We start from the raw sequence: 26248 nt of genomic DNA, 5'->3' as shown, positions 1-26248 counted from the left end.
ATAATACTTTTTGAGGTTATGCATCAGTCAAATTTTTAAAAAATCAATAATAAAACTTGAAAATGCATTCAAAAATAAAATTCAATTGAAAATGAATATTAATTTAAATAATTTAAACAATGAGACGAGTTCTCAGAATGAAGCCGAAGTAAACAGTATTTTATCATCACTAGTAACTAGCAGAGAATCAAAATGTATAAATACGGAGCCAATCGAAAAACTAATTTGTTCTGAAAACTTGAAAACTAGGACGTTTACTGCCCAAGCAATAGCAGAACTTGCGAAGACAGATATTAACCGTGAATTATTTACAAATGAAAAAGTACTTTCGCTATTGGTCAAATTATTTCACGATGAAGACGAAGAACTAACGGTTCAAACATGTCGTGCTATAGCAAATATAACTTTTGAAAACCAAAAAGCACAATCGTTACTAGGAACAGATGGACTTAACGAAATAATATCTGTCCTGAAATCGAGTTCCAATAACGTTAAATTGAGAAGAGTCCTATGTGGATGCTTACTGAATGTAGTTATGAATAGTGACGAACTTCAGAAAGAAGAAATAAGGAAAAATCTTTTGAGAATAATAGAAAACATATGTGAGCAACAGTTTGAAGACTTTGAAGAGTTTGAAGATGCCTTTTATTATTTGTTATCTATTATTAATATCTTAGCAGAACATTTGGATGAGAATACAACATTGTCGGACAATTTATTAAAAATACTTGTTGGTATCCTAAAAGTATCCCTAAACTTCGCAATTTCTAGTATTTGTTTAGACATCATACAAGGACAGCTGGCCAATAGTAAGTAAGGTGAAATCACAAAGGATAGAATATTTATACTTTTTATTTTAGATGATGTCAAGTTATTTCTTGCAAAGCAAGGAATTTGTGAGCTTGTCTTTCAATTAATAGAACAATATAAGAGTCAAATTGATGATGAAGATAGTCGATTGCTACTGAAATCTGCCTGTGACTTAATTGTTCTTATTCTAACTGGGGGTAAGAAAAATTTATTGTTGACACAAACTTAATTAATTTATTGTATATTATTAGATGAATCCATGGAATACCTGTATGACAAAGGTAACGGGAAATTGTACCAGAACATGCTTCTCTGGTTGGATTCTGATGACATTGATCTCAAAAGTACAGGAATATTAGCAATTGGAAATTTTGCACGAAACGATAGCCATTGCATTCAAATGACTCAAAATAAAACAGCCAAAAAGCTGTTGGGTATGCTAAATGTTACACCACATGCTGGTTTATATAATTTTTAAATTCCTTAGAGGTATTATCTGAAAACAATTGCACCAATGGTGATATAAAGTTAAAACATGCTCTTCTAAGTACGTTAAGGAACTTGGTAATTCCAGCACAAAACAAAGCCCAAATATTAAACGACGGTTTAATTGAAATATTGTATCCACTGCTTCAAGTTAATCATGAAACTGTTATTTTTAAATTACTGGGAACAATTAGGATGGTTATTGATGGTCAAGGTGAGAAAAAATACATTTTCCAAAAATGTACAGTTTAAGAAATATTTCTTTCAGAGGAAGCAGCTCTCAATCTTGCAACCCGTCCTGAATTCATCAAGAAATTGGTTGAATACTGTTTTAATTCTGACCATATAGGAGTTAGGGGAGAAGCGACCCGCCTCCTAGCGTGGCTCATAAAACATTGCCACTCATCAAAACCTTTCCCTCTCATCCTTGAAACCAAAGACTGCATCAGAAGTGTGGTGGAAATGATATCTTCCAATTTTGCGGTGATGCAAAACGAAGCTCTTTATGCCCTCAACTTGATTTGTTTTGTTTACTTTACAAAAGACAAGGAAGAAGAGTATGAATGCAATAGCAGTACCAACAAGAATATTAACAGAAACGAAGACGATTTTAATAGGGAAAAGGGCGAAGAAAAACTGTGTCAGGCCCTCAAGGAGGCAGACGTTGGTAAGCATTTAACATTCGTTCTTAATAAGTACAGGGAAAAAATGGATAAGGAAACGATAGGAAATGTTGTAACCTTCTTGGAACAAGTGACTAAATCAGGAGAATTGGTGCAGCACCTGAAAGACTCGGGGGTTCATGAAGCTCTTGCAAAAATACGGGAACAGAAAAATGCCGAAGCAAGTGCTGGGAAGATAACAGCGCTAATAAATGTTATTGAAAACGTTTAGATATCTACACGGTGTTCCAGCAATTTATTAGTCACATCAGCTCCTTATCTCTTTACAGCAGATTTAACTTGATTTGATTTAATAAGTCTCCAAACTTTAACCACTCTGTATATTTTGGTAGATTTTCATTTTAAAAAACTACGTTATTCGAATTATTTAACGAATACAAAAATACAATTATTAAACTTTTTAAACATTCCAAAATAAAATGTTTTTAAATGTAGTCATTCTTAAATCGACTACACAGACGTTGAATACATTGTAGACAAAAGAATTATCGAATTATAACGTTTTCAAGCTACTACCTTGCTTATTATGTATTAATTAAGCTAATTGCTTAAGCAATAGAAGAATTATTTTTCAAAAAGTAGATGTTTGGGACCATATACCAAAGAAAAACGTTTTTCATTATTGAATATAATTTTGACACTAATTTGAATGGTAAAAAGTGATAAAAAAGATAAAGGAAACGAATCTAAGCAATAAAAACGTTTTTAAGAAAAAATTACGCTTTTTTGGGCATGTCATGGTTAATAAATAATTGAAAGTGGTAAATGTAGTTTCACATCAATATGGGCACTTCTTCAGGATTTTGAATATTCTTTTAAGTAGATATCGTAAATCTTGAAGAAGAGCTCGTATGAATCGAAACGGTAGAAGTTAAATGAATAATAGAAACAAATGGGCTGGACATTTTTGATTTATGTTTCTAATTTAATTTTTTTCGTCGTTACTGTTTGAGTATACTTTTATCTGTGATAAGCCACTGTGTACTTTTTTTATTTGAATTTCATGTTATAATTAAATAATAAGCATAAAATTATAATTGCTCATTTGTTAAGACAAAAAAGTTATTCATCATATATTTTATTTATATTACCGTTAAATTGAGAAGAGTCCTATGTGGATGCTTACTGAATGTAGTTATGAATAGTGACGAACTTCAGAAAGAAGAAATAAGGAAAAGACCTTAAGATATAACTAGCCTTGCGAAGGGCAACCTGTAAAAAAAATTAATTACATTTCTCCATCCATATAATTTACACAATCATTTATAAGTAAACCTAAATACATGCACATATATCTTTATACTATTATCAATAAAAACTATTCATCATTATGAACACTTATTAAACTTAATCTTTAGATTACAATAAAAAAATATAATATACCTTGGTCAAGTCCGTGCGGTATCTGTTCTTTTGAATAAGCCTTTTAAGTTTGTAAAGAGACCTTCTAGGACCTGCCTTCATTGTGGTTTTCACAATACTTTTTCTAGGCTTATGCTAAAATAAAACTTCATATAATACCTGTTTGTTCTAAAGTAAGAATAACATTAAAACAATATTAGTTGTCAGACAGATGGGTGATGAGTTTTGTCTTCATTTAAGGCATCAAGACATTTATTATCATCATGTACATTATTCAAACACGCTTATTAAAGAAAAAATATAAATAAATCTTACTTGGAATTTCGATTTTTTATAGATAACTGTGAATCCCTTTTTGTCAGGTGTGTCAACTATTCCTATGGTTTTCTTGTGAACAAGACCATTATACCTGTAGGAGTNTTTTTTGAAAAATTCGGACATGTTCGTCATTATTCGTAAGCTTTCGTTTGATTCCAACCATATTGACAAGAGTGACACATACAACAGAGGTGTAACGATAATTAATTAATAATTTTTGTAATATTTATCAATGTTTTTTTAAAAGTATTTTTCAACCTTACTGTTATGATAATATCCTAGCTGCAAATTAAAATTTCGTTTCAAATATATAATTAAATTGTCTTTTTTAGGTAAGTGTCATTACAGCAAATCTAATTTATGAATGATTACTAATTTCTTGTTAACTAAGTTTTAGTAAGTAATATTTGTGATAATAAAGAATGGCTACTGGAAGCACTTTACAAAAAGCTATAGAATTAGTCACCAAAGCTACAGAAGAAGATCGTAATAAAAATTATGAAGAAGCACTTCGACTTTATGAACATGGTGTAGAATATTTCTTACATGCAATCAAGTGTATGTATTGAAAATTGGAGTAATTGTCACGTTAATTAATGTCTTTTTCATAATTGTAGATGAAGCACAAGGGGAGAAAGCCAAAGAAAGCATTCGTGCTAAGTGCTGTCAGTATTTAGAAAGAGCTGAAAAAATTAAAGAATCCATAAAAAAAGGCAAGAAGAAACCAGTTAAAGAGGGCGATACTGAATCAAAGTATGAGGTTTTATAATTTATTGTGTAATTTTGTGGAGATTTATCTGTGCCTTATGAGATTATAAATTTTTACAACATGCAATTTAAAATGACTTAATTATTTGTCTGTTATGCTTTACAATGTTAGATAAACTTCTATTAGTTTTACTGTAGTATTCCTAAGTATTGTTTTTCTTTCTGATCATTTAGGGATGAAAAAAAGAGTGATAGTGATAGTGACAGTGATGATCCAGAGAAAAAGAAGTTACAGTCTAAACTTGCAGATGCAATTGTCGTAGAAAAACCCCACGTTAAATGGTCAGATGTTGCAGGTTTGGATGCAGCAAAAGAAGCCTTAAAAGAAGCAGTCATTCTGCCCATTAAATTTCCACATTTATTTACAGGAAAAAGGATACCTTGGAAAGGCATTTTGCTTTTTGGTGTAAGTTATTTTCCCCTGCAATTTAACTTATCGTTAATGACGGTTTACATATTTTTTTATAGCCCCCAGGTACTGGTAAATCGTATTTAGCCAAAGCTGTTGCAACTGAAGCTAATAATTCAACATTTTTCTCTGTGTCATCCTCTGATTTGGTATCAAAATGGCTTGGAGAGTCAGAGAAATTGGTACGAAACCTTTTTGATCTGGCAAGGCAACATAAACCCAGTATAATATTCATAGATGAAGTCGATTCCCTTTGTTCCGCCCGTTCTGATAACGAATCTGAATCAGCCCGAAGGATTAAAACGGAATTTCTTGTTCAAATGCAGGGTGATACAATTACTATAAGCATTTATTGATACTTTGTTATAACTTTATCTCTTCTGAAGGGGTTGGAAACGACACAGAGGGAATATTAGTTCTGGGAGCTACAAATATCCCATGGGTCTTAGATGCAGCTATTCGTAGAAGATTTGAAAAGCGAATTTACATACCATTACCTGAAGAACACGCCCGCTTAACTATGTTTAAATTGCATTTAGGAAATACCCCCACAACGTTAACAGAAGAAGATCTACGAACCCTGGCGAAAAAGACGGAAGGGTAAGAAGACTTATTGTGGCATGACTTGAATTATCCTTTGTTTTTATGTATTTCTACATATTGAAAATTGGCGATTTTCTTTAATTTTTTATCTTTAGTTTTACGTGGACTAATTATAAGAAATGCTTAATTTTTCTATTCATTCATTTTTATTATAAAAATGGTGAAAGAGAAATTTTTATAATTTTATTGACACAGAGAATTATTGTTTCATGACCAATGTAAAAAATTTGTTTATCTGTTTTGTAACAGTTATTCGGGGGCTGATATAAGTATAGTAGTAAGGGACGCGCTGATGCAGCCTGTTAGGAAAGTTCAGACGGCGACACATTTTAAGAAAGTAAGGGGCCCATGTCCCAAGGATCCGAAAACAATTCGAGATGACCTGTTGACCCCTTGTTCGCCCGGTGATCCTGGGGCTGTCGAAATGTCCTGGATGGACGTTGATGGAGATAAATTATACGAACCGCCTGTTACAATGGTAATATTTAAAAATATTAATGATTGTTGTATTTTGTAGTAATTTATTTTTATCGTAGAACGATATGCTGAGATCTCTAGCAACATCAAAGCCGACTGTAAACGAAGACGACATGGTAAAGTTAGACAAATTCAAAGAAGATTTTGGACAGGAAGGATAATTTTGTATGTTTCATTTTTCTAAATAAAATTACGATTCAATGCTTATATAAATATTTGGCTTAATTAAATGAGTAATAGATTGATACATTTTAAGATTGGATTATTACTACTGTTTTATGATCACATTATTTTTTACGAACTGTTAGACCTTCTATAATGTATTGATATGTGATCTAATAAAAATTTAATCGTTTTAAGAATACAGTTATTAAAAATAAATCGACTACTGCTTTGGTAAACAGATTAAATATTAGGAATTGTGTATTTGGCAATTAATAAATAGAACTTAGCATATATGTAATTATTTTTATCATATCAACCATCCTCCTTTGCACCACAATGTAGGCAGAGAGACTGCCTTCCTACCAACGTTATTAGCGGGTGAAAAGAGACACGCAAAAACTTTTTGTTTTCATTATAATTTTTAAACCAGGAAACAATATTTGTTACTACGATTTTTAATAAAAGTTAGTGTCATGTTTAATATCAAGAATTTATAATACAACTGTCCATCTTCAAGAGTATTAAGTATATTACTTACGATTAATAAATATAAATTAATGAGTGCTCATCAAACAAGCTTAAGCATACCTAGTTAAGTATTTTTTTAAAGAAAAAGATAAGTATGCGCCTAAAATCATTAAAATGATTCTTAAACAAATACAATATTGAATGAAAAAAATATAGGCCAAGAAGGCGAGTTTTGTACTGGATTAGATTGGAAAGTCTGTGCAGGTGAAGCGATATAAACTGGCTTCCCCTTCAAGATATCTCACTCTTATTTCAGAATAAACAGTTACAAACAATATACTAAAACTTTCAGAATTTTGGTATTTCGTTAGTACTCAATTATTCCGTTTGGGATTCTTTGCTTGATTCAGTATGTTGGCCAAATGTAATAACTCATTGTTTTTACTAAATTATTATATTTGCTTTCTTTAAAGTAAAAAACATGACTTCTAAACTTTTATTGTTTTCCATTTATTACGGTCTTATTTTGGCNTATGATCACATTATTTTTTACGAACTGTTAGACCTTCTATAATGTATTGATAAAAAGATATTATTAATGTAAAAAGTTTTTGGAGTTTCCTAGCGTATTTATTATTATCGTGTAGAATTCTTTATTTTTAATAAAATGCACACTAAAATCGATTAGATATCATAAATTCAAGTAAAATAAGACGTATTTTGTTAAATTCACAAAATTAAATAAAAATAAATGCGAAAGAGCTTTTGATATTCAGAGGTGTTTAATGGGTTGCATAAAAAACTGTATCTTGTCAAGAATTTTGTCAGGTTATGTTTACTTATTATAATTTTCAGGTTATCATATATTAAAATGCTGAAAATTAATAGAATTGTTGTAATTGCTGCACGTTTTACACAGCAAGGCATAAGATTATCTTGTAAGACGTCACAAGAATGTACAAGCCCATTTTCAAACCCTAAATTAATAATTCCCAAAGTTAATTTATTAATAGTCAGGGAATATGCCAAAGGCAAGGATAAAAAGAAGGACAAAGGTGTAAGGAACTCGCCGTAGATATTTTATTCTTATTTAACTAAATATTTCCTTTATAGGTAAAACGCAGGTGAAATTTAATGAGTCAGAAATAGCAGAATTTGTAAATGTAGATAGTGTCAAAAACCAGATGCAAAAAGCAATTGATGACTTAAAAAATGATTTTGTAAAGCAGTTATCATTGCGCTCGAGTGCAGGTATTGGTGAATATTTAATTCAATTTATATTCCCACATTAAAACTGTATGTTTAAGGTGCAATTGATTCACTGAAAGTAACATTTGATGGTAAAGATTACACTCTGCAAGAGCTGGCTCAAATAATCAGAAAAAATCCCAAAACATTAGTTGTGAATATGCATGTCTTTCCTCAAGCCATTCCTGCAGTCTTAACAGCTCTGAAAAACTCTGGTATGAATTTGAACCCTCAGCAGGATGGAACAACACTTTATATCCCTATTCCTAAGTATGCAGGGTTCAAAATAATTAAGTAAAACTAATTATTTTTATTGTAGGGTAACCAGAGAGCACAGGGAAACACTGGCAAAAAATGCCAAATCCTTGTTTGTAAAATACAGGGATGCCATAAAGGATGTAAAGAATAAGGAAATTAAATCTCTAAAGAAAAAGAAAACAGCTTCAGAAGACCAGCTGAAAGTTGTGGAACAACAAGTGGCAACTCTAACTGACAGTTACATTTTAGAAGCTGAAAAAGTTTATAATAGTAAAACTGGTGAACTTTTGGGTGAAAAAGAATGAATATATTGTATTATTCTGATAATTTAGTAGCTTATTTTGTTAAAACTGGGCAACAGTTTAACGACTTTGTACTGACATGATAACTGTTAAACACTGTATATTCATTTGCATATGAGAAAATGTGATAGAAAAATATACATGGTTATAAATAACTTGTCAGGTGTGACATTTTTAATTTTTTAAGTTATTCATTTATAAAATTAAACGTGGGTTTGTCTTTTTCAAAAAGAACAAAAAAAGTAGAATTTTCGGTTTGTATTTCATTATGTATCAAAATATGATCCGTCGCTCTGTAGACGGGTTCTAAATGACATAAATTATGAAATGAATTTCTGGAAATGTCTCCTTTTGAATGGATATAATCTGTTTAAAGATCAGCAACATCATAGCGAGGAAAACGAAACTAACAGTAACGAAGAAGTCGGGTTCATCATGCACTCGAAACACTCGTCTTCGTCAGGAATTCTAATGGTGGGAGGAACATTTCGGATTGGAAAAAAAATTGGTAGCGGAAATTTCGGAGAACTACGTCTGGGGAAAAATCTGCACAATAACGAACACGTCGCTATTAAATTGGAACCTATCAAATCCAAAGCTCCACAGTTACATTTAGAGTACAGATTTTACAAAATTTTGGGTCAACATGAAGGTATCCCCAAAGTGTATTATCTGGGAACGTGTGGAGGGAGGTACAACGCAATGGTAATAGAATTGTTGGGACCCAGTTTAGAAGATCTTTTCACCCTTTGTAATCGCCATTTCAGACTAAAAACGGTTTTAATGATAGCTGACCAACTTTTACATCGAATCGAGTACGTTCACAGCAAACGATTGATTTTTCGCGATATAAAACCCGAAAACTTTTTAATTGGAAGACAAAAAACAAAAAAGGACAAGGTAGTTCACATAATAGATTTTGGTTTAGCGAAGGAATACATAGATGCTGAAACAGGCAAACATATTCCTTATAGGGAACATAAATCATTAACGGGTACTGCCAGATATATGAGTATCAACACCCACCTGGGAAGAGAACAGTCCAGAAGGGACGACTTAGAAGCCCTAGGACATATGTTTATGTATTTTCTGCGCGGTTCTTTGCCCTGGCAAGGCTTAAAAGCTGATACGCTTAAAGAGAGATACCAGAAGATTGGGGACACAAAAAGAACCACCCCCATCGAGGTGCTATGCGAAGGACATCCGGAAGAAATGGCAACTTATATGCGGTACGTGAGACGGTTGGAATTCTTTGAAGCACCAGACTACGAGTATTTGAGGAATATGTTTAAGGAACTTTTCGAAAGGAAAGGATACGTGGACGATGGAATTTTTGACTGGACGGGTCTTACAGTTTCATCTAAATCAACGTTGTTGAAGACTTAGATGATTATTGTCAATTGATAGCCAAAGTTTGGGAAAAGAATTGTCGGGTGAATCGGGTTCTTTGCTTAAATAAATTGACGATTTTACATCAACCAATTTTGAATAGTTGCGCATTGGGTTTCAAAAACTCCTTACTGTCGCCCACGTATAGAGAACTTAACTATTTAATTAAAAACGAAACAAATAATGAATTATTTATTAAACACGTTGAAAAGCATACCCAACTTCGTTACCTTAAAAAATACGTAGACAATTTAATTTCGTATTCTGCCGTGACTACTGTTATTAAAATTAATTCAACAGTAGCCACGGCAGAAACATAATTTTGAAAAAATTACAAAAAGTTTTCTGAGTGTTAAGCTCAAATGCAATATCTTTTTTGTAATCCCTTACTCTGTTTCCATAGCTACTGATGGCCTGGGTTCTGGTGGTTGATCTTGGTCCCCCGCATCGTCTCTTAAAGGCTCTGCTGGCCTATCAGGTGGGCCACCACCCCCTCTTCTTTCTTCGCCTTCAATCATTCCCAGATACTTTCCTGTATCGGTTTCATTCACAATTGTAAAGGGAACACCTTTTCCCACATATGCAATAGATACATTTTTAACGCTCAACTCCACTTCGTTTGGTAGGGTGTCCCTCAGGGCTCTCAAACCATGTTTTATGAGTTCTTCTAGAGAACTGGAAGACAACTGATCTAGGTGTTTTTCCAAGTATGTACGAGCACTTTGAGATCTGGCTCCAATTGCCATTGCCTTGCAGTCAAAATAGTTTGCAGAAGGACAGGTTTGATAAATGTGGGGTCCTTGGTCATCATAACCAGCCACTAAGAGACCTACTCCAAAAGGCCTGCGATCATAACGTTGGGTACATACCTAATAGAAAGGGCAATGACACGTAAAACGTTTTTCAATATTTTTGAATCAAAAAATATACCTGCATCTTGTTTCCTAATTGAGAAATGAGCCTGCTTACTGGCAAATATGAATCATGAGAGTACTTGTGATTTAAACACTCAGTTCTCATATATCGACTCAGTATTCTTGCATCTGCTGTTAGACCAGAAATAGCAATTCCAATATGCTCGTCGATAGGGATTACCTTTTGCTGATGGGCAGCAAGTTCTGAAGAGGCTCTTTTTAATGCAACGAGAACGGCGTGAGTTTTATTTTTTAAGCCCACTGTAGCAGAACCAAGTTTTACAGCTTCCATAGCATATTCCACTTGGTGGAGTCTGCCTTGGGGACTCCACACCGTAACATCACTGTCGTATTGATTCCTGAACATTTTTTTATTGTATTTAATACACTAACTCTTTATTTTACTGAATATTTTTAACTTTGACTTTTTACACTATTTAAGGTTAGGTATCATTATAACTGAAAATAAAATGTCATGCTTCGTCACGGTAACATCAACAACTAACTTCTGCTAACCTCCAACAAGTATTTGTTTCACTATTGTGTGGTAGGTGACGCTAGGTGTTATTTAGTTTGAAAAATTTTAAAATTGCGGAAAAATAAACATATTTGTAGATAGTTTAAAACTTAAAATTGTTGTTAAATAGTTAAATTTTTGCGAATGCTAATGTAGAAATTACTTTACATTAAAGTTTAATGATTACTAGAAACTATTTTTAAGGTTAATCACAATTATTCTACTGACTTATTAAATTATCGCATAAGTATATTATTCACAATTGTTTACAAACTTGAAGTTACCCGTGTGTACCAATGTTATTATTAATATAACATTAATTTAAGTATTGGAAATGCTGTATTTTTTCTAAATTAGTCGTTCGTGGTAATATAAATAAATAAACATGCGAATCGGAAATATTGTAAAAAAAATATACGTTCCCAGTTCCGATGAATCGTTGCTATTTAAGTACATGTTGTATATGTTTTAGCTAAGATCGTTGAAGTAACATGTTAGGATCATCGGGAATAAATATCAGCCTGCGTCGCGACGCTTACGACGTCTTCTTTGGCTGTTATCGGAATAGGCGTGGTGGAAAACCCCGCCTTTGTTCGCCTATGTTTTTCGCGTAGTAATATCGACATGGCGCGTGCCAGACATTGCCACCAGAGGGCCATGCACAACATGCATGTGAAACCCCGCGGATAATTGTGAATGGCGGCTAGATGAATATTAGTGAACGAGAGAAGATTAGGACACTTTTTCGATTAAAATTTGATAATTGTTCCATAATATTTTAGTGGATATAATGGGTAAGCTTTCCCATGTTACAAGTTTAGTGTCATGCCGTCATGCGCTTTTTTTGTCATCGTTGTTTTATTATTTTTTTTTTAATTTAAACGATTGCTTTGAAAAGAATATAATTTTTTTATAAAAAAAAAATTACTTTACTAATCTAGCGAATCTACAAAAGAATATCAATTCATATTTCAATTAAAACATTTAATTCGTAGGTACGTTTATCTAATTGCTGATTATTTTTCAAAATTTTAGACTTTTAAAGCACTTTTTTAAAAAATAAACAATTTGTGGTTGTTATTAATTAACGATTTGCCATTTACTACCGTTTGTTGCACAAATATAGTTATCATCATTGCTTTAATAAATATTTACAATTTGAAATCCAATTTTGCCTAGAAAATATATTTCTTTTTGATTTTTTTGCTTTAGAATTTGCGTGTATATGTAGATAAATAGATACAAATTACTTAATTAAAGCATATCTACACAATACCTATATTACCTACTAAACATAAACTATTGTCAATTTAATACTAAATGTGCCCTAATTATTGTTTTTTTTTGTTTTAAGTTATAAAGTTGAAGCAACCCTTTTAAAAAGCAATAAAATAGTTGCGGTGAATTAACTTTTGTTGTCCGTCGCCAATGGTAACCAGCTGCCATTATAATTTCAAGGCTTACTTTGTTATTTTTCAAAATACGTGGCGGGTATTCTGATCGTGAATAATATAACAATAAAATTTGATTTTTAGTTTAAGAAAATCTTTAAAATCAATCTCAATTTGTTTGTGTATGGGCTGTTTTATTATTGAGGGTGTATATTTAGAAGTGAAAACAATCATTTATGTGTCATCCCCAAAAATTTGAACATAAAGGTAGTTGTTTCTTGGAATGTAAAGCACGTGTTTGACTTTTGCCACTTAACATCTGTGAAACAACACGAGTGTTGACAAATCTAGTGGGCTATAAACGTCGGTAGCAATTCATAACATTTTGTTTTCTATGAAAATGTCAGACTACTTGACCTAGGTAAGGAAATTCTAATTATGTTTGCGAGAAAAATGAAAATCATGAATCTTATTTGGCTCAAGAAAGTATTAACAAATATTAATTATTATCAAGTATCTATAGGTACATTTTTTTTTTGTAGTAATGAGCATTTTTTGTTATTTTATAATTTATTTTTCTCTCTTCCTTAAAACATGTAATTACAGGTAAACTAAATGTTAGTATTAGGATAGGATAATAGGGTTTAGCGATAAATGAATCAATTAATCATACCCAAGTTGATCCTGATAATCTCCTGTAATGCAATAAGGTTAAAGCTCGTGTTGAATTTTAGCCCCGATAATAACGGTTCTCAAATTCAATAAATACAGGGTGTCTGAAAATAAAACAAAAAGTTATAATATCTTTATATTGTTGTATATTTTTATGATTTAAGGTCAAGATTAAAAAAATTGGGACATTATTTTAATAAATTCTTTAATTATTGTACGTTTTAATAATAAGTTAATAACCTAAACAAAACAAATATTTATTCATCTATTTTGTGTACTTACATTTTTACTACTACTAAATTTCAAAAGGGGACTCTGAAAGAATTTATCTTTGCAACGCGAATAATGTCAATAATTTAATATCGAAGAAAGATAAATTATCTCTAATTTGATTGGCAGGGTGGAATTAAAGATTCTTGAAGGGTGCCGCGCGTTTATGTGAGCGAATATATAGGCGCAACTGCCCAGGGGTGGACTTAGTGTCTCAGTGGAAGTTGTAGGTAATAAGATAAGTAACATTATTGTGTTACATTATTAATCATACTACATACTTTAGTTTAAAGAGATAATTATTTAACGACATATGTCTTTCGGATTTCCTTATATTACAACAGAGAGATAAATTGGAATAAAAAAGTTACGTAGTACATACTTAAAACAATGTAACTTATAATTCTTGGACGTACAGTTTGTTACAAGTAAATTTAAAGGGTTGTTGTTGATGTATCAAATCTGGGACATAGTCAGCTTTTTTTTGCATGGGTGAAGGGTGGGACATACCATTGCAGATTTCGAGTTAGTTGGATTTCGTGAAATTACGCACTTAGAGAAGATTTTCTTCCCCGATCAGTACGTTAGTTTTCACCACTCCTGGTCTAGGCAGTGAAATTTCAACCCTGGTTCGAAGCAAAAGTTAAAAATTGAAGTTCGTCCCTGTACTTAAATATCTTCGTTTTTATATGTGGTACTTGTATAATGTGTAGGGGAAGATTCTGTATCCCGAGTATGAAACACTTGTGAGGTACAATATTTCTACCCTCGGGAGCGCGTATTTAAGAAGGGGTTGTGTTGATGCTAAACGGTAATAAGTATGACGTTGCATGAAATTGCGATTAAAAGAGTTAAATTGGTAACAATGGATTTACTGTGCGGATTAACACCCCCAGTTGCCTGACGATTTTAAAGCGAAGATTGATGCTTTTTTACCACAGGTGGCTTGTCACAGACTTAAATGGCTTCGACGTCCGAGGCGGCCTTGTTTCAACCCTCTGAAGTCTTTATTTAAACGCATAAAGTGCCTACATGAAATGCTACCGCAATGAACTCTGCATTTAAAAAATTAAAAATTAAACAAAAATTATAGACAACTGTAAGAGTAATGGATTAACTTTTGTGGCAGAACTGATAGATAAGCATAAGCAAATGTCATGGACACATTAATGTCATTAATCCATTACTTTTTCTCTTTAGGCTGGTTGTATTTTTATTCAAATGATTCTGCATCTGTAAATGTATTTCTAATTTCTATAAACACTTCTTTGAATGTAGCCAATTCTTATTTGATTTTTAGTAATGTTTAATAAATACCAAAAAATGTCTGCTTTTTGTAGTATATTAAATAATTTTTGGTTCCATTAGTACAGAATTCAGTAGCTAAATATTTGGTAGATTTCTACACAAATAACACAGTATTCATTATATTTATTGTTGGATTCTGTACCGTTTTGATCAAATAAAAATATCTGAAAAAATGATTTATCAAGTCAATATTGATTTCGTTTTCTTATCTTTCAGCGACTGGACCTCTCTGTGGCATGTGCTGTAGACCAATACACGACAGATACATTTTGCAAGTCATGGATGTTTTTTATCACGAACATTGCTTGCAATGTTTCGCGTGCGGAGAACGCCTTTATCAAACTTGCTATTTCAGAGACTCGAAATTGTTTTGCAAATTAGATTATGACAGGTATGTAATTAGTAAAGTCTTAAAAACGGTGCCCTGTATATCCCTACGTACTCCAAAAGGAGTTAGTTATACCGGTCGATCGGGGTCGACGGTCCAGGGCTGTTAGTAAATGTAAATAACTACATGAAGGATAAATTTTCGATGATTAAATAATGTCGATGCGTTACTTATTGAATTTGAGACTTTTTTCGAAAAAATTGCTCCTTGTGGTTTGTGTTTTTATGTGTGTGGATTGGCTAAGTTAAGTTCTAGACATTTTGGGAACAAATTGTTTCTTCCTTGAAAACTTTTTGGAAAGGTTTCGGAAATTTGTGAAGTGTAGGGTGGAGGTAGGTACTATCTTCGTATATATGTATGTATGTGTGTGTGTCTGTATAAAAAGAAGCCGCAAACAACTTTGAGTTGTTGAGCATCAGAACTTGTGCAAAACGGGAAGAAAGCTCGACTGACTGAAGAGGAAGGGGGTACGGGACGGAAGGAGACAGAATGAAAGGATGCGAGACATTGGGGATGAACGGGGAATGGGGTTGCCCACGACGGGGATAGATACAAACGCTTATAGTCGTCTATTTCACGTCAACCATGTTTTCTGCGTTCAGCCATCCCGTGAGCAAATATTTGGAGACTTCGGGGGAAAGTTGGAAACTCTAGAAATGAGTTTTTCTGTGTATTTAGCGCCGGCTTTTAAGATGCTTCCAAAGATAAGACGACCGAAAACCGCATTGTCTTTAATTGCTTTTGTTATTAAAATTATTATTTATTTATTTATTTACAAACCAACGGTTCTTAGATTCATTAAAAAGTGGACACTACAGAATAATAACAGACAGTTTTCGATGAAACATAGAAAATAAGAAGACAACTTATATTGATAATGTGTCTATAACATTTCAACTTCATTAAACAAAACAAATTAGCATTCGTCCTTATCAGAACTGCATCCTAATTTCTAGGCACGAAAGGACTTTTCAAAGTGACGTGATACAGAGTTATATATAGTATTAGCCTTTTCCCGCGGTTTCGCTTGCAGAAATTAATATTGTTTCTCCATAAAACCTTTTAACTCCCAATTCACCCTTACAACGTTTTAATTCTATGTAATGTCGTCATCTTAGATTTCAAATACAAACGTAGCAACAACATTTCATCCTTAAGGGTTGATTTTTAAAAATAGCCAAAACACGTATTTGCTTAATTTCAACAATGAGCAACCGTCGAGTAAATCCGAGTACAAATAAAATATACCCCATAGAAACGTTGCAACATTTTTTTCATTTGATTAATAATATCAAACAGCATATATATATATCAAGTTTCAAGTAAATTCAACCACAAATAAAGTATGTCCTAAACAAAAATGCAACCCCTCCCCCCCTTTGGAGGTCGAATTTTTTAAAATGTCAAGATAGGTCTTTCAGAACTTAAATGAGAGACCATCAAGACCAAGTTTCAAGTAAATCTGACCACAAATAATATATGTTCGATTTAAACATTGCAACTCCTTTTCACCACTCATCCCCTATTCGAAATTTTGAAATGAAACTGAAACTTCAAAGACTATTTTTATATATGTACTTTACTGTCAAAGTTCATCCCCCTCAACAGGGATTGAATTTTTCAACCAGTTTCAAGTAAATCGGACCAAAAACAAACATGCAATCTTTCCAAACCCCTTTCAGCTTCGGCTAGACTGATGTTTTGATTGAAAAATCAGTTGCGTTTTGTCATTCCATGTCAGTTACGTTTTCTTATCTATCTCCCCACCAATTTTCAGCCAAATCGGTTCAGCCGTTCTTGAGTTATAAATAGTGCAACTAAAACGACTTTCTTTTATATATAAAGATATTCTTTATTTATTTATAAAGATCAGTTCGTTGGTATTGCCTTTTCCTACCAAAACCTTAGTTTTATAACCTCTACACAATAAAAATTAGGACTTTTAATGTAGTTTCCTCCGTAAGGATAATTTTCCAAATATGCTGAACGAAATTTTTGTTTTCTGTTGCCCTTACTATAATTAATCGGCCTTTCGTGCATTTAAAGATTGGAAATGTAGGCGCCACCTTGTATTTGTGACGTATTCTTCCCAATAACAATATAAACTGATGCTGCAGGAGAACATATTGCACTGGGGGTGGTCTTTTGCTGAGCCGCCTTGCTTGGCTTTCCTCGCTTTCACCCTAATCCTTCGGCTCATATATACGTCAAACCGGGGACTTTATGTACTTATGTACTATACACGTATATACTTAGATACGTATATAAACATGCGTGTGTGTGTTCGACGAAGGGATTGGGGAAAGCCCTGCCGCGACTGTTTGTGACTATTGGCCCGCGAAAATCCTCGATTGAAATTGAGATATATCGCTTTGTTATGGACGGTTTAAAATACATTACTGTTATCATTATGTCACGTGTGGCTTTTCTTCGAGCAATTGTTTCCTGAAACTTTGGCGAACGCGCGACACTTCGATCCCCACGCACGCTAAAATATTGACTCCTAAATATAGATTATCTGGCGAAAACTTTTTTCTTAAATTGTTCTACAATTTTACGATTTTGTTGGAGCTTTTGTCGTTTCAAGCAAACCAATGGTGAAAAACGTTGAAATTGGGGTAAATTGCAAATCAGAAATACAATGTGGTATTCATCATCATCATCGTCATAACATCGTCAGTCCTAAGACTGGCTGGACACGTACTTCCACTCTTTCCTATCCTGAGCTAAACTTCGGATTTCCCTAAAACTAGAACATCCCACATCCTTAACTATTTGCGAAGAGTAATCTAACCTACGTCTACCTCTACCCCTCCTAACTCCTGCTTCTGCCTCTAATATGTGACCAGACCTTCATGCCTAATAAGGTGTCCTACCAGCCTATCTCGCCTATTTCTTATTGATTTCCATAGAGTCCTCTGTTCTCCTATTCTTTCTAATTCCTCTTCATTTCTAACTTTCTAACTATTTTTTATTATTTTCGCTTATGAAGCAACGGGCTAGTGGGATAAACTATAAATATCTCTTTAATATTTAGGTAAATTTTCATTTTTCCGTGTATAGTCAAATTCAGTCTTACCGTGTAGATCCAAATGCAACTAACTTTTCCGGACGTACCCGTTTTTAAAAATTGTTTTACACTTGGAAGTTTTCTTTGCTTAATAAGTAAATTAAAACAGAAAAATATTGAAAAGGGTAAAATTGGACAAAACAATGCGGTTAGATGAGATTCGTAATTACTATGATGAAATTGATTTTGCCGAATTGATTTTATGAACAAAAACTGGTCACTTGAATTTTGAATAGATTTACCGCATTCACCCCATGATACAGCGTCGGTTTTGGGGGTAGGTCCATATTGTTCAGCTAGCACACCTGTTTTTTCGCATAATCTGTGTAATTTATGCACCCACTATCAATTTGATTTGGATTCAGTCGTGGAAAATGACTTTGGTTTAGTTCTTGCGATCACATTAAACGTAATATCGAAGCTAGGATGACGTTGATGATGACCATGGGTTGGAAGACATTAATATTCAATCGTGGGCACGTTTTTGTCATAGGGGCACGTGTTGTACGGAAGATTCATGCTGCTCTAGATTTTGATCATCATTCATAACCAGACACAAATAAGTATATTTTGTTAAGAAATAAATAACTTTTCAATTGTTACTATATATTTAAGTATAAGCGAAACAGTAACCAGGGTAATAAACAAACTTGTAAAACAAAAGAAAACCCACCGATTTCTATTGGAAACTTGTTGATTGTTTTAAAATTTGGAAACTTGGAAACGGCGCCACACACACATTTTCTTTGAATGTTTTTGATTAACAATTATTGAGATCGTTCTTTTGAAACTGTGCTGCTGCCTACTTGGTTGATATCGTGGGTGTGGACTGTAAAAGAGCGGCAATGTTTACACAACGGGGTTGACAGTGGAGACCGTGTGCCCTGTCACTCGTCCGTGATTTAATATCCTACAGGACTGGAGGCCACACGTGCAGTCCACTGTATATCTATGTGAACGACGGGAAGCACACCATCACCGCACCAACAGTTTATATTTATTATTCTGCATTCGTTCAAACCAGCGTGAGTTTACACAAATACTGAAATCTTTCGCCAAATATTATACTTATTTATTTATTCAGAACAATTCGAAACGTGTGCTACTGTATGTCCATGATACGAATGGGAGACTGTTGTAACGATGGGAAACAAAATTTCAATTGTATCTAAAAGTACCTGTGTGAGTTATGTACTGTCATATTTGTGTTGGAATAGTACACAGGAGTAAAAGGGGAAGTTAAGGGTCAACATACGTATACTTTAGAATTTAAAAAAGTTTGAAATATCTTTTCTACCAAAAGTTCCCACAGATATATGTATCATCAACATCCTAATCCAACAACTAATTTCAGAAAACTAAAAACTAAAACTAGAACATCCCACGCCCTTAACTGTTTGTGAGCAGTAATCTAATCTGGGTCTATCTCTACCCTTCCCAACTCCAGTTTCTACCTCTAATATGTCTCTGATTAAACCTTCATGCTTGAGACGGTGTCCTACCAACCTATCTCGCCTATTTCTTATTGACTTCCATAGAGTCCTCTGTGTTCTCCTATTCTTTCTCATACCTCTTCATTTCTAACCTTATCTATCCTCATCACTCGCCTATAACACCACATTTCGAACGCTTCTAACCTTTTCTTTTCCGCAGCGTACACCGTCCATGCTTTGCACCCGTGCAACGCCGCTCTCCAAACATACACCTTTAACAACCTTTTTCGAATTTCTAAATTAACCGTTCGCGGACATAGAAGTGACTTCTTTTGAAGCTTTCCTCTGCTTTATATCCCTACTACTCCTTCCGTCCTGACTTATCTGACTTCCTATAGATACCTCAAATTAGTCACATCTTCTAATTTTTCATCTCCTATCTTTATATTTGCTCTTTCGAAAAGGACTTGCGATACCTTTTATCCAGAAAAACATGCAGTTCCCGAGGGATAGAAAAAAAAATTATTTTAATGTGGTTGTCGATGATTTTTGACACGTATTAAGAACATCAAAAAGAACTAAGCCGCCAGTAAAACTTAGTTGCCTTAATTTATAAAATAAAGTCCGATTTTGGTATCCGTTCGTTTTGCGTGAAATAAGAACACGTTTTCGTAATAATAGGCCGGAGGACCTTCTCCTCTTTTCTTTTTCCATTCCCCCCTTTTTTTTGGCCAAGCCGGCGATCTAGTTAGCGTCACCTGCTGCCTTTATGGGGGGCTTTAAGCGATGGTGCACGCGGTAATGCGTTACATATGACGCCTAATGTCGTTCCCGAGCATGGCTTTTTAACCGTGTTCTTATATTTCACATTCTGCCGATCAGATCGCATGCCAAAAGGCTATTTTGAACGGATAGAGGGAGGGTGCATATTTGACAGAAACGTCGGATAAAGAGATAAAACTCTCCGATATCCTCGATTTGTACAATAATACATTTTATTATGATCTCCTTAAAAATTCAGACATGAAGTATAACATTTTCTTATTGTAGGTAATTTATGTGCAAATGTTTTGACTAAAATGATTGAGGTAGACTCACCCAGCGAGTTATCGGGAACCACATCTCCCTAGATAAAGACTCTATTAGGTGTCCAGTTGAAAATAGTTTTTAATTTTGTAGAATATATAGCAAAAAATGTCTGGGATGCTCCGAACGCATTTCGCCTGAAGAATTGGTTATGAAAACATGCGATAGTGTTTTTCACGTTCGGTGTTTTGCGTGCGTGGTATGCGGTATGCGATTGCAAAAAGGGGACCAATATGTCTTTAAACAAGGACAAGTCTTTTGCAAGCCTGACTACGAGAAAGAAGTAGAAATGTTGCAAGGTTACAATCAAGGTAGGGCAGAACAAGGCATCTAAAGGCTTAAACGTATACCATAGTAAATATAGATACGTATTAAAAATATTTCAAGAAATTGACAGTAGGTATATATTTAAGGTGATTTTTTCTGTGATGAATTTACACAATCATCACGATCATCTGACGGAAGGAGGGGACCGAAACGGCCCAGAACAATACTCACCACTCAGCAACGCAGGGCGTTCAAGGCTTCTTTTGAAATAAGTCCCAAACCGAGTCGAAAAGTCCGCGAAAATCTTGCTAAAGACACTGGACTTAGTGTTAGGATAGTACAAGTGAGTCGAGTGCAAATAAAGGATAAGACGTCATAACCGTGGGATCTGGGCAAAGGTTAGAAGTGAGTTCAGTTGATGACCCATTGTGGGTCCCTAGGGTTATGCTTTTACGATACACATGTAATGCTACAGAAAAATTTTACTCAAAATTGCACACCTCGATTTTCAAAATACTGTAACACACCATGGGCCATCAATTGTACCCATTTCGAACCTTCGCACTGCTACAATTGCTTACGGCGTCTTACCTTTTAATGAGCCATGTTTTTTAGAAAGCTTTCGTTGCTAGGTGTGGTTTCAAAATCAAAGGGCGAAGGTGAAGAAAATGCAAAAGAAAGCACGTCAAGATAATAAAGACGTTAAGGATGTAGAAAATGATGAGAAAAAATTAGGACTGAAGGAGGAAGAACAGAGTCAGATTTGCATAAGTTTTATATTGGTATATACTCGATAAAGTAAAATTGCGTAAATTTTTAGGCCCTCGATCCAGTTCGTTTTTAAATGATAGTTGTAGTAATGATGCTGATTTGGACTCGACCACAGTTGGATTCTTTCAACAGTTGCACAACGACTCTAAACATTTTTTACACATAAAAGAGGAAACAGAGAACGACGAGAACTTTTTTAAAAATAAACAAGATCATAATACTCAACAAATCGCTGGTAAGTAATTCATATTTTCCTAACACCAGAGCATCTACCAATTATTTCTGCTTCTAATATGTCTCTAACTAGCTCTTCATGCTTAAAAAGGTGTCCTACCAACCTATCTCGCCTATTTCTTATTGTCTTCCATAGTGATCTCTGTTTTCCCATTCTTTCTGATGCCTCATCCCCATTTTCAATCTTCCCTATCCACGGTTTCCTCATCATTCGCCTGTAACACCACATTTCGAACGCTTTTAACCTTTTTTTTTCTGCCGCGCCCACCGTCTATGTTTCCTAATAATCGAATGTGTTAGTGGACATCTCTCTCCCTCTTACTTAATGTTTGCAGAGGCTGAGAGATATCTAATGTTCAATTAGTTTGCCATCAGGTGAATATATCAAAAATAAGTTAACGCGTTAGTGGTAACCTATAATCTTTTGTTTTTGTTTTAAAGTCGATAGGAAACTACTAGATCCCACATTACTAACTATCTCTACCCCTTCCCTCTTTTTCTCCCCTTTGCATCGATTTTATCTTTAACATTCCAGACATTGTATTAGGGAATAGTTTTGATGATCGATGCTTGAAAGTCGTTTAGATTTATCGTTGCCTGTACCATACATGTTTTCTGTTTATTCTTGTTCGTAGAATCACTTCACACTAAATATCAATCAAATTTATTGAATGGTTTCAATTTTGGTTCGAATTTGCCTGGAAACCATGGCGCCACATTGTTTTTGTCACCCCCGCCTGCCCACCAAAATCCTCCCCATCTGAATATCATGGGGTTGAACCCGATCGATCGACTTTATTCCATGCAAAATCAGTACTTTTGCGAGGTCGAATCGGCGCCTTTAGAATAATTTTTGTAAGCAACTAAAAGGACAACGTAAGTTATTTTATTAATAATAACCAGAAATGTTTATATTATTTGTTGCGTATTTGCCTACACTCATGTATTAATTAAGTATTAAATTAATTAAATAATAAATGCACTCAAACAATTACGCATAACTTTGCAACTATTATGAATTTGTTGTACGATTATGTTGTGCATTGGTGTTATAAAAAACAAAATAAATTTTGTTAAGCCTTATGGATTTTATATTTTATATATATACATCAGATGCATTTATACTCCTGACCTGAGGCTATTTCCAATATTTTTCTAACAAATACAATTGTTATGGCCAATAAACAAATAGAAAGCTTACCCTAAATCACTAAGCTTTCGACATTACTTCAGGCAGACACTTTTATTTATTATTTATATGTACTTATAGATAAATAAACTATGCATTATATTATTTCTTTCGATTAATTAATATCTTTATAAGGTAAGTTTCCTGGTTTACCCTGCGGGGGGACAACAAAAAGTGGGTTATATTTTTCAGGGGTAGCAGGGTTTGTGTGGGATCTTTTTTCCTTCAAAACACAGCTTTAGCGACCAGATGCATTTTTAATCAACGGGGATGTATATAGCATCCGGTGGTTATAGGTTAGGATTTGTTTCTACAAAGCCAAAATGGCAGTCGTAAAATACAAAATGGTAGTAGAAACAAAAAGCAATAGAATGATGAGGATGTGGTATTAGAATAGGATAATTTTTTGTAGCCACAAGCTCCGTTTAAGAAGTGAGATTTCTACATATTTCTTATTAAATAGGAACCTAAATTTCTAAATCTACTTAGAGATCTGCAGTCATGATTAATGCTACAAGAATGCATCCACATTTCATTAAATGATTTCTTTACAGATTTAGAAAATCATTTAAGTTACCTGATTTTCCAGAAAGTGTCTACCCTGCATACGATCCTGAAATAAAGAAAAACACATAGCCGAGCAGTTTATTTCATCTTTTATGTTGACAATGGTTCAAGCCTTTTTCTATATTATTGACCTCGATTTCTTCGCATATTACCTCGTATATTTTCAGTAAATAACTGCGGCCATAACAAAAGAGAATGTCCTTTGTATGTATAAAATGCGCGTATATTTTCTCATTATTGAAAGGCCATAAAATTCATTACGATCATGTCATTTTATAGCTAAAGCTGTCTGTGACACCAAACACACATACTTGCCCGATATACAGATTGTTAGTTAGATACCATTATCACCTATATTACTACATAGGCTGTGTCGATTTTCGTTGACAAAGTTAGTGACAGACGACAGGTCGTTACGGTACGGTAGGTGTAGGCGATATTGTCATTTGACGGGGAACCCCCTACGTCGACGGATATTGTAAGCGAGACGCTGTCAAACACTATTAAATTCTTTGTTCTCGCAAACGGCCCCAGCTCCGAACTTTGTAAATTACTTACGTAATCGCATTACGTATTAGGATTATGTAACTGCAGTATAGGTACCAGCGCCAGTGGATGAATGGGACAGGTGCCCAAATGTGTGATGCTGTACTCTGAACAGAGAAAAAAAAGAAAATACTACCACCACCAATAATAATTTAATAAGTATAATTATAAATAAAACTTACCCAATGAAAATTGGTAATTACAGTTGTATTTGGGGTAGGTCGTTGGTCCTAATTTGTATTATTTATTGATTAAATTCAGCAAAATTTCAACGTTTTGCGACCATAATGAAATCTTCGTGGACTTGGTAATGAATTCCAAAAGAAAATGAGTCAATTTTGATAGTTTCTTGTTAAGAAAAGTACCTAAGATGGTTCTCAAGAAAATGTTACCATTTTGGCTTTTATTATTTTAAATTATAAACCTGCTAAGTTATTTTTAATATATGTAACTGAAGCATCTAGCAAGGAGGACCTAGAGATAGCTTTAAATAAAATGGAAGCGGTACTGACAGATCAGTACTGTATGAAAATAAATAAAAGAGAAACTAAAATACTGTTATGCAAGGGAAGAAAAAGTAGGGAAAGAGCGAATATAAAGATAGGAGACGAAAAATTAGTAGAAGTGGCTGATTTTAGATATCTAGGAAGTCAGATAAGTCAGGACGGAAGGAGTAGTAGGGATATAAAGCAGAGGATAGCACAGGGTCGTGTCGCCTTTAATAAAAGAAAGTCACTTCCATGCTCGCGAGCGGTTAATTTAGAAATTCGAAAAAGGTTGTTAAAAGTGTATGTTTAGAGCGCGGCGTTGTACGGGTGCGAAACATGGACAGTTGGCGCGGCGGAAAAGAAAAGGTTAGAGGCCTTCGAAATGTGGTGTTATAGGCGGATGATGATGATATCGTGGGTAGAGAAGGTTAGAAATGAAGAGATATTATAAAGAGTAAGAGAACAGAGGACTCTATGGAAGTCAATAAAAAATAGGCGAGATAGGTTGGTAGGACACCTTCTCAGGCATGAAGGTTTAGTCAGACATATTAGAGGCAGAAACAGGAGTTAGGAAGGGTAGAGATAGACCTAGGTTAGATTACTGTTTACAGATAGTTAAGGATGTGGGTTGTTCTAGTTTTAGGGAAATGCAAAGTTTAGTTCAGGATAGGAAAGAGTGGAGGTACGTGTCCAATCAGTCTTAGGACTGACGACCCTATGATGATGATGATGTAACTTCTACTGTCAGTTTCGACCAGAATATTATTACCTATTTACTTACAATTTGTGGATTTAAATTTTATTATTGCATTTCAAGTTTCATCCTTGATAGATTGTGACAAAAAAGCGTAGTTACCTTTGTGCTTTTATCTACTAGGAGTGCTCTGTGTTGAAGACATCGACGTGTGTATATGTACGTATGTATATGTCTTTTAATAAAAGTGATGCTTAATGTTTCGAGGGGTTTTAAGCCGGTGTCATATCTTAGTCCCGGGGTGCGACTAAGAGTCGTCGCAAAGACGACGCCGCGACGTCGGGGTAGGTGGCATAGGAAATATGGCGTCGTTTCGCCTGTGCAATAAGCCTTTATTATCCTTTATAAACAGGTAAAGTGTCGAATAGGGAAGTCAAATGAGTTCGCTTTCTTAAGCCGAGCGTTTTAAAGGAAAAGGGTTAAAGACGGAGGGCGAGTTTGTTGGTAATTGTGATGCCTTGCTAGTCGTTGAGCAGAAATGTATTGTACCTTATCTAGACTAAATGAATAAGGTCGAAACGTTATCTAGAGGATTCTTTTATGTTCACTGCCCAAAATGAACCTGCTATTTCTCGTTAGATTTTACTGCATCATGAAGTAATAATCATTAAAACTGTTAACAAACGTGTTGAGATAA

At 34.0% G+C, this 26248-nt stretch overlaps 6 protein-coding genes and 1 pseudogene across 6 annotated transcripts; 5 read left to right on the top strand and 2 right to left on the bottom strand.

The window, feature by feature from the left end:
• The first annotated feature begins 5 nt into the window (after positions 1 to 5).
• Positions 6 to 2996, top strand: LOC108744210 (rap1 GTPase-GDP dissociation stimulator 1). Its single transcript, XM_018479858.1, has 5 exons — positions 6 to 809; positions 861 to 1007; positions 1062 to 1244; positions 1298 to 1510; positions 1565 to 2996. The coding sequence occupies exons 1-5, from the start codon at positions 92 to 94 to the stop codon at positions 2188 to 2190; spliced, it is 1887 nt and encodes a 628-aa protein (XP_018335360.1). The 5' UTR covers positions 6 to 91; the 3' UTR covers positions 2191 to 2996.
• A 105-nt stretch (positions 2997 to 3101) lies between these two features.
• LOC112905092 (60S ribosomal protein L28-like) lies at positions 3102 to 3791 on the bottom strand. The gene is made up of 3 exons (XM_025976783.1): positions 3657 to 3791; positions 3363 to 3476; positions 3102 to 3191 (listed from the first exon to the last, which is right to left on the bottom strand). The coding sequence occupies exons 1-3, from the start codon at positions 3789 to 3791 to the stop codon at positions 3102 to 3104; spliced, it is 339 nt and encodes a 112-aa protein (XP_025832568.1).
• A 24-nt stretch (positions 3792 to 3815) lies between these two features.
• Positions 3816 to 6171, top strand: LOC108744212 (vacuolar protein sorting-associated protein 4B). Its single transcript, XM_025976784.1, has 8 exons — positions 3816 to 3991; positions 4051 to 4217; positions 4277 to 4412; positions 4602 to 4833; positions 4896 to 5163; positions 5223 to 5436; positions 5689 to 5917; positions 5976 to 6171. Exons 2-8 carry the CDS (start codon positions 4082 to 4084, stop codon positions 6075 to 6077), a joined length of 1317 nt encoding a protein of 438 aa, XP_025832569.1. The 5' UTR covers positions 3816 to 3991; positions 4051 to 4081; the 3' UTR covers positions 6078 to 6171.
• A 1180-nt stretch (positions 6172 to 7351) lies between these two features.
• LOC108744220 (ribosome-recycling factor, mitochondrial) lies at positions 7352 to 8465 on the top strand. Its single transcript, XM_018479866.2, has 4 exons — positions 7352 to 7604; positions 7663 to 7800; positions 7857 to 8067; positions 8117 to 8465. Exons 1-4 carry the CDS (start codon positions 7421 to 7423, stop codon positions 8358 to 8360), a joined length of 777 nt encoding a protein of 258 aa, XP_018335368.1. The 5' UTR covers positions 7352 to 7420; the 3' UTR covers positions 8361 to 8465.
• Positions 8466 to 8673: 208 nt separating this feature from the next.
• LOC108744214 lies at positions 8674 to 9863 on the top strand (annotated as a pseudogene).
• A 62-nt stretch (positions 9864 to 9925) lies between these two features.
• On the bottom strand, positions 9926 to 11027 carry LOC108744219 (proteasome subunit alpha type-1). The gene is made up of 2 exons (XM_018479865.2): positions 10677 to 11027; positions 9926 to 10615 (listed from the first exon to the last, which is right to left on the bottom strand). Exons 1-2 carry the CDS (start codon positions 11025 to 11027, stop codon positions 10133 to 10135), a joined length of 834 nt encoding a protein of 277 aa, XP_018335367.1. The 3' UTR covers positions 9926 to 10132.
• A 4027-nt stretch (positions 11028 to 15054) lies between these two features.
• On the top strand, positions 15055 to 22975 carry LOC108744208 (LIM homeobox transcription factor 1-alpha). Its single transcript, XM_018479855.1, has 6 exons — positions 15055 to 15209; positions 20889 to 21106; positions 21209 to 21405; positions 21695 to 21818; positions 21883 to 22068; positions 22703 to 22975. Exons 1-6 carry the CDS (start codon positions 15055 to 15057, stop codon positions 22915 to 22917), a joined length of 1095 nt encoding a protein of 364 aa, XP_018335357.1. The 3' UTR covers positions 22918 to 22975.
• Positions 22976 to 26248: the final 3273 nt, after the last annotated feature.

The sequence above is a fragment of the Agrilus planipennis genome, unplaced genomic scaffold (genome assembly GCF_000699045.2).
Source record: "Agrilus planipennis isolate EAB-ADULT unplaced genomic scaffold, Apla_2.0 scaffold13, whole genome shotgun sequence".
In the NCBI taxonomy this organism is placed as follows: domain Eukaryota; kingdom Metazoa; phylum Arthropoda; class Insecta; order Coleoptera; family Buprestidae; genus Agrilus; species Agrilus planipennis.
This window is presented reverse-complemented; position numbering and strand designations above follow the sequence as displayed.

Bases quoted from the DNA above. Each gene is read 5' to 3' on its own strand.
- LOC108744219 (XM_018479865.2), bottom strand. From the start codon at position 11,027: ATGTTCAGGAATCAATACGACAGTGATGTTACGGTGTGGAGTCCCCAA. The intron at 10,616-10,676 runs GTATATTTTTTG...CCTTTCTATTAG, and splicing joins AATTAGGAAACAAGATGCAG to GTATGTACCCAACGTTATGA.
- LOC108744212 (XM_025976784.1), top strand. From the start codon at position 4,082: ATGGCTACTGGAAGCACTTTACAAAAAGCTATAGAATTAGTCACCAAA. The intron at 4,834-4,895 runs GTAAGTTATTTT...ATTTTTTTATAG, and splicing joins AAGGCATTTTGCTTTTTGGT to CCCCCAGGTACTGGTAAATC. The intron at 5,918-5,975 runs GTAATATTTAAA...TTTTTATCGTAG, and splicing joins ACGAACCGCCTGTTACAATG to AACGATATGCTGAGATCTCT.
- LOC108744208 (XM_018479855.1), top strand. From the start codon at position 15,055: ATGTGCTGTAGACCAATACACGACAGATACATTTTGCAAGTCATGGAT. The intron at 21,819-21,882 runs GTCAGATTTGCA...GTAAATTTTTAG, and splicing joins ACTGAAGGAGGAAGAACAGA to GCCCTCGATCCAGTTCGTTT. The intron at 22,069-22,702 runs GTAAGTAATTCA...TCTTGTTCGTAG, and splicing joins TAATACTCAACAAATCGCTG to AATCACTTCACACTAAATAT.
- LOC108744220 (XM_018479866.2), top strand. From the start codon at position 7,421: ATGCTGAAAATTAATAGAATTGTTGTAATTGCTGCACGTTTTACACAG. The intron at 7,605-7,662 runs GTGTAAGGAACT...TTTCCTTTATAG, and splicing joins GGATAAAAAGAAGGACAAAG to GTAAAACGCAGGTGAAATTT. The intron at 8,068-8,116 runs GTATGCAGGGTT...TTTTTATTGTAG, and splicing joins CTTTATATCCCTATTCCTAA to GGTAACCAGAGAGCACAGGG.
- LOC108744210 (XM_018479858.1), top strand. From the start codon at position 92: ATGAATATTAATTTAAATAATTTAAACAATGAGACGAGTTCTCAGAAT. The intron at 1,008-1,061 runs GTAAGAAAAATT...GTATATTATTAG, and splicing joins TGTTCTTATTCTAACTGGGG to ATGAATCCATGGAATACCTG. The intron at 1,245-1,297 runs GTATGCTAAATG...TAAATTCCTTAG, and splicing joins AACAGCCAAAAAGCTGTTGG to AGGTATTATCTGAAAACAAT.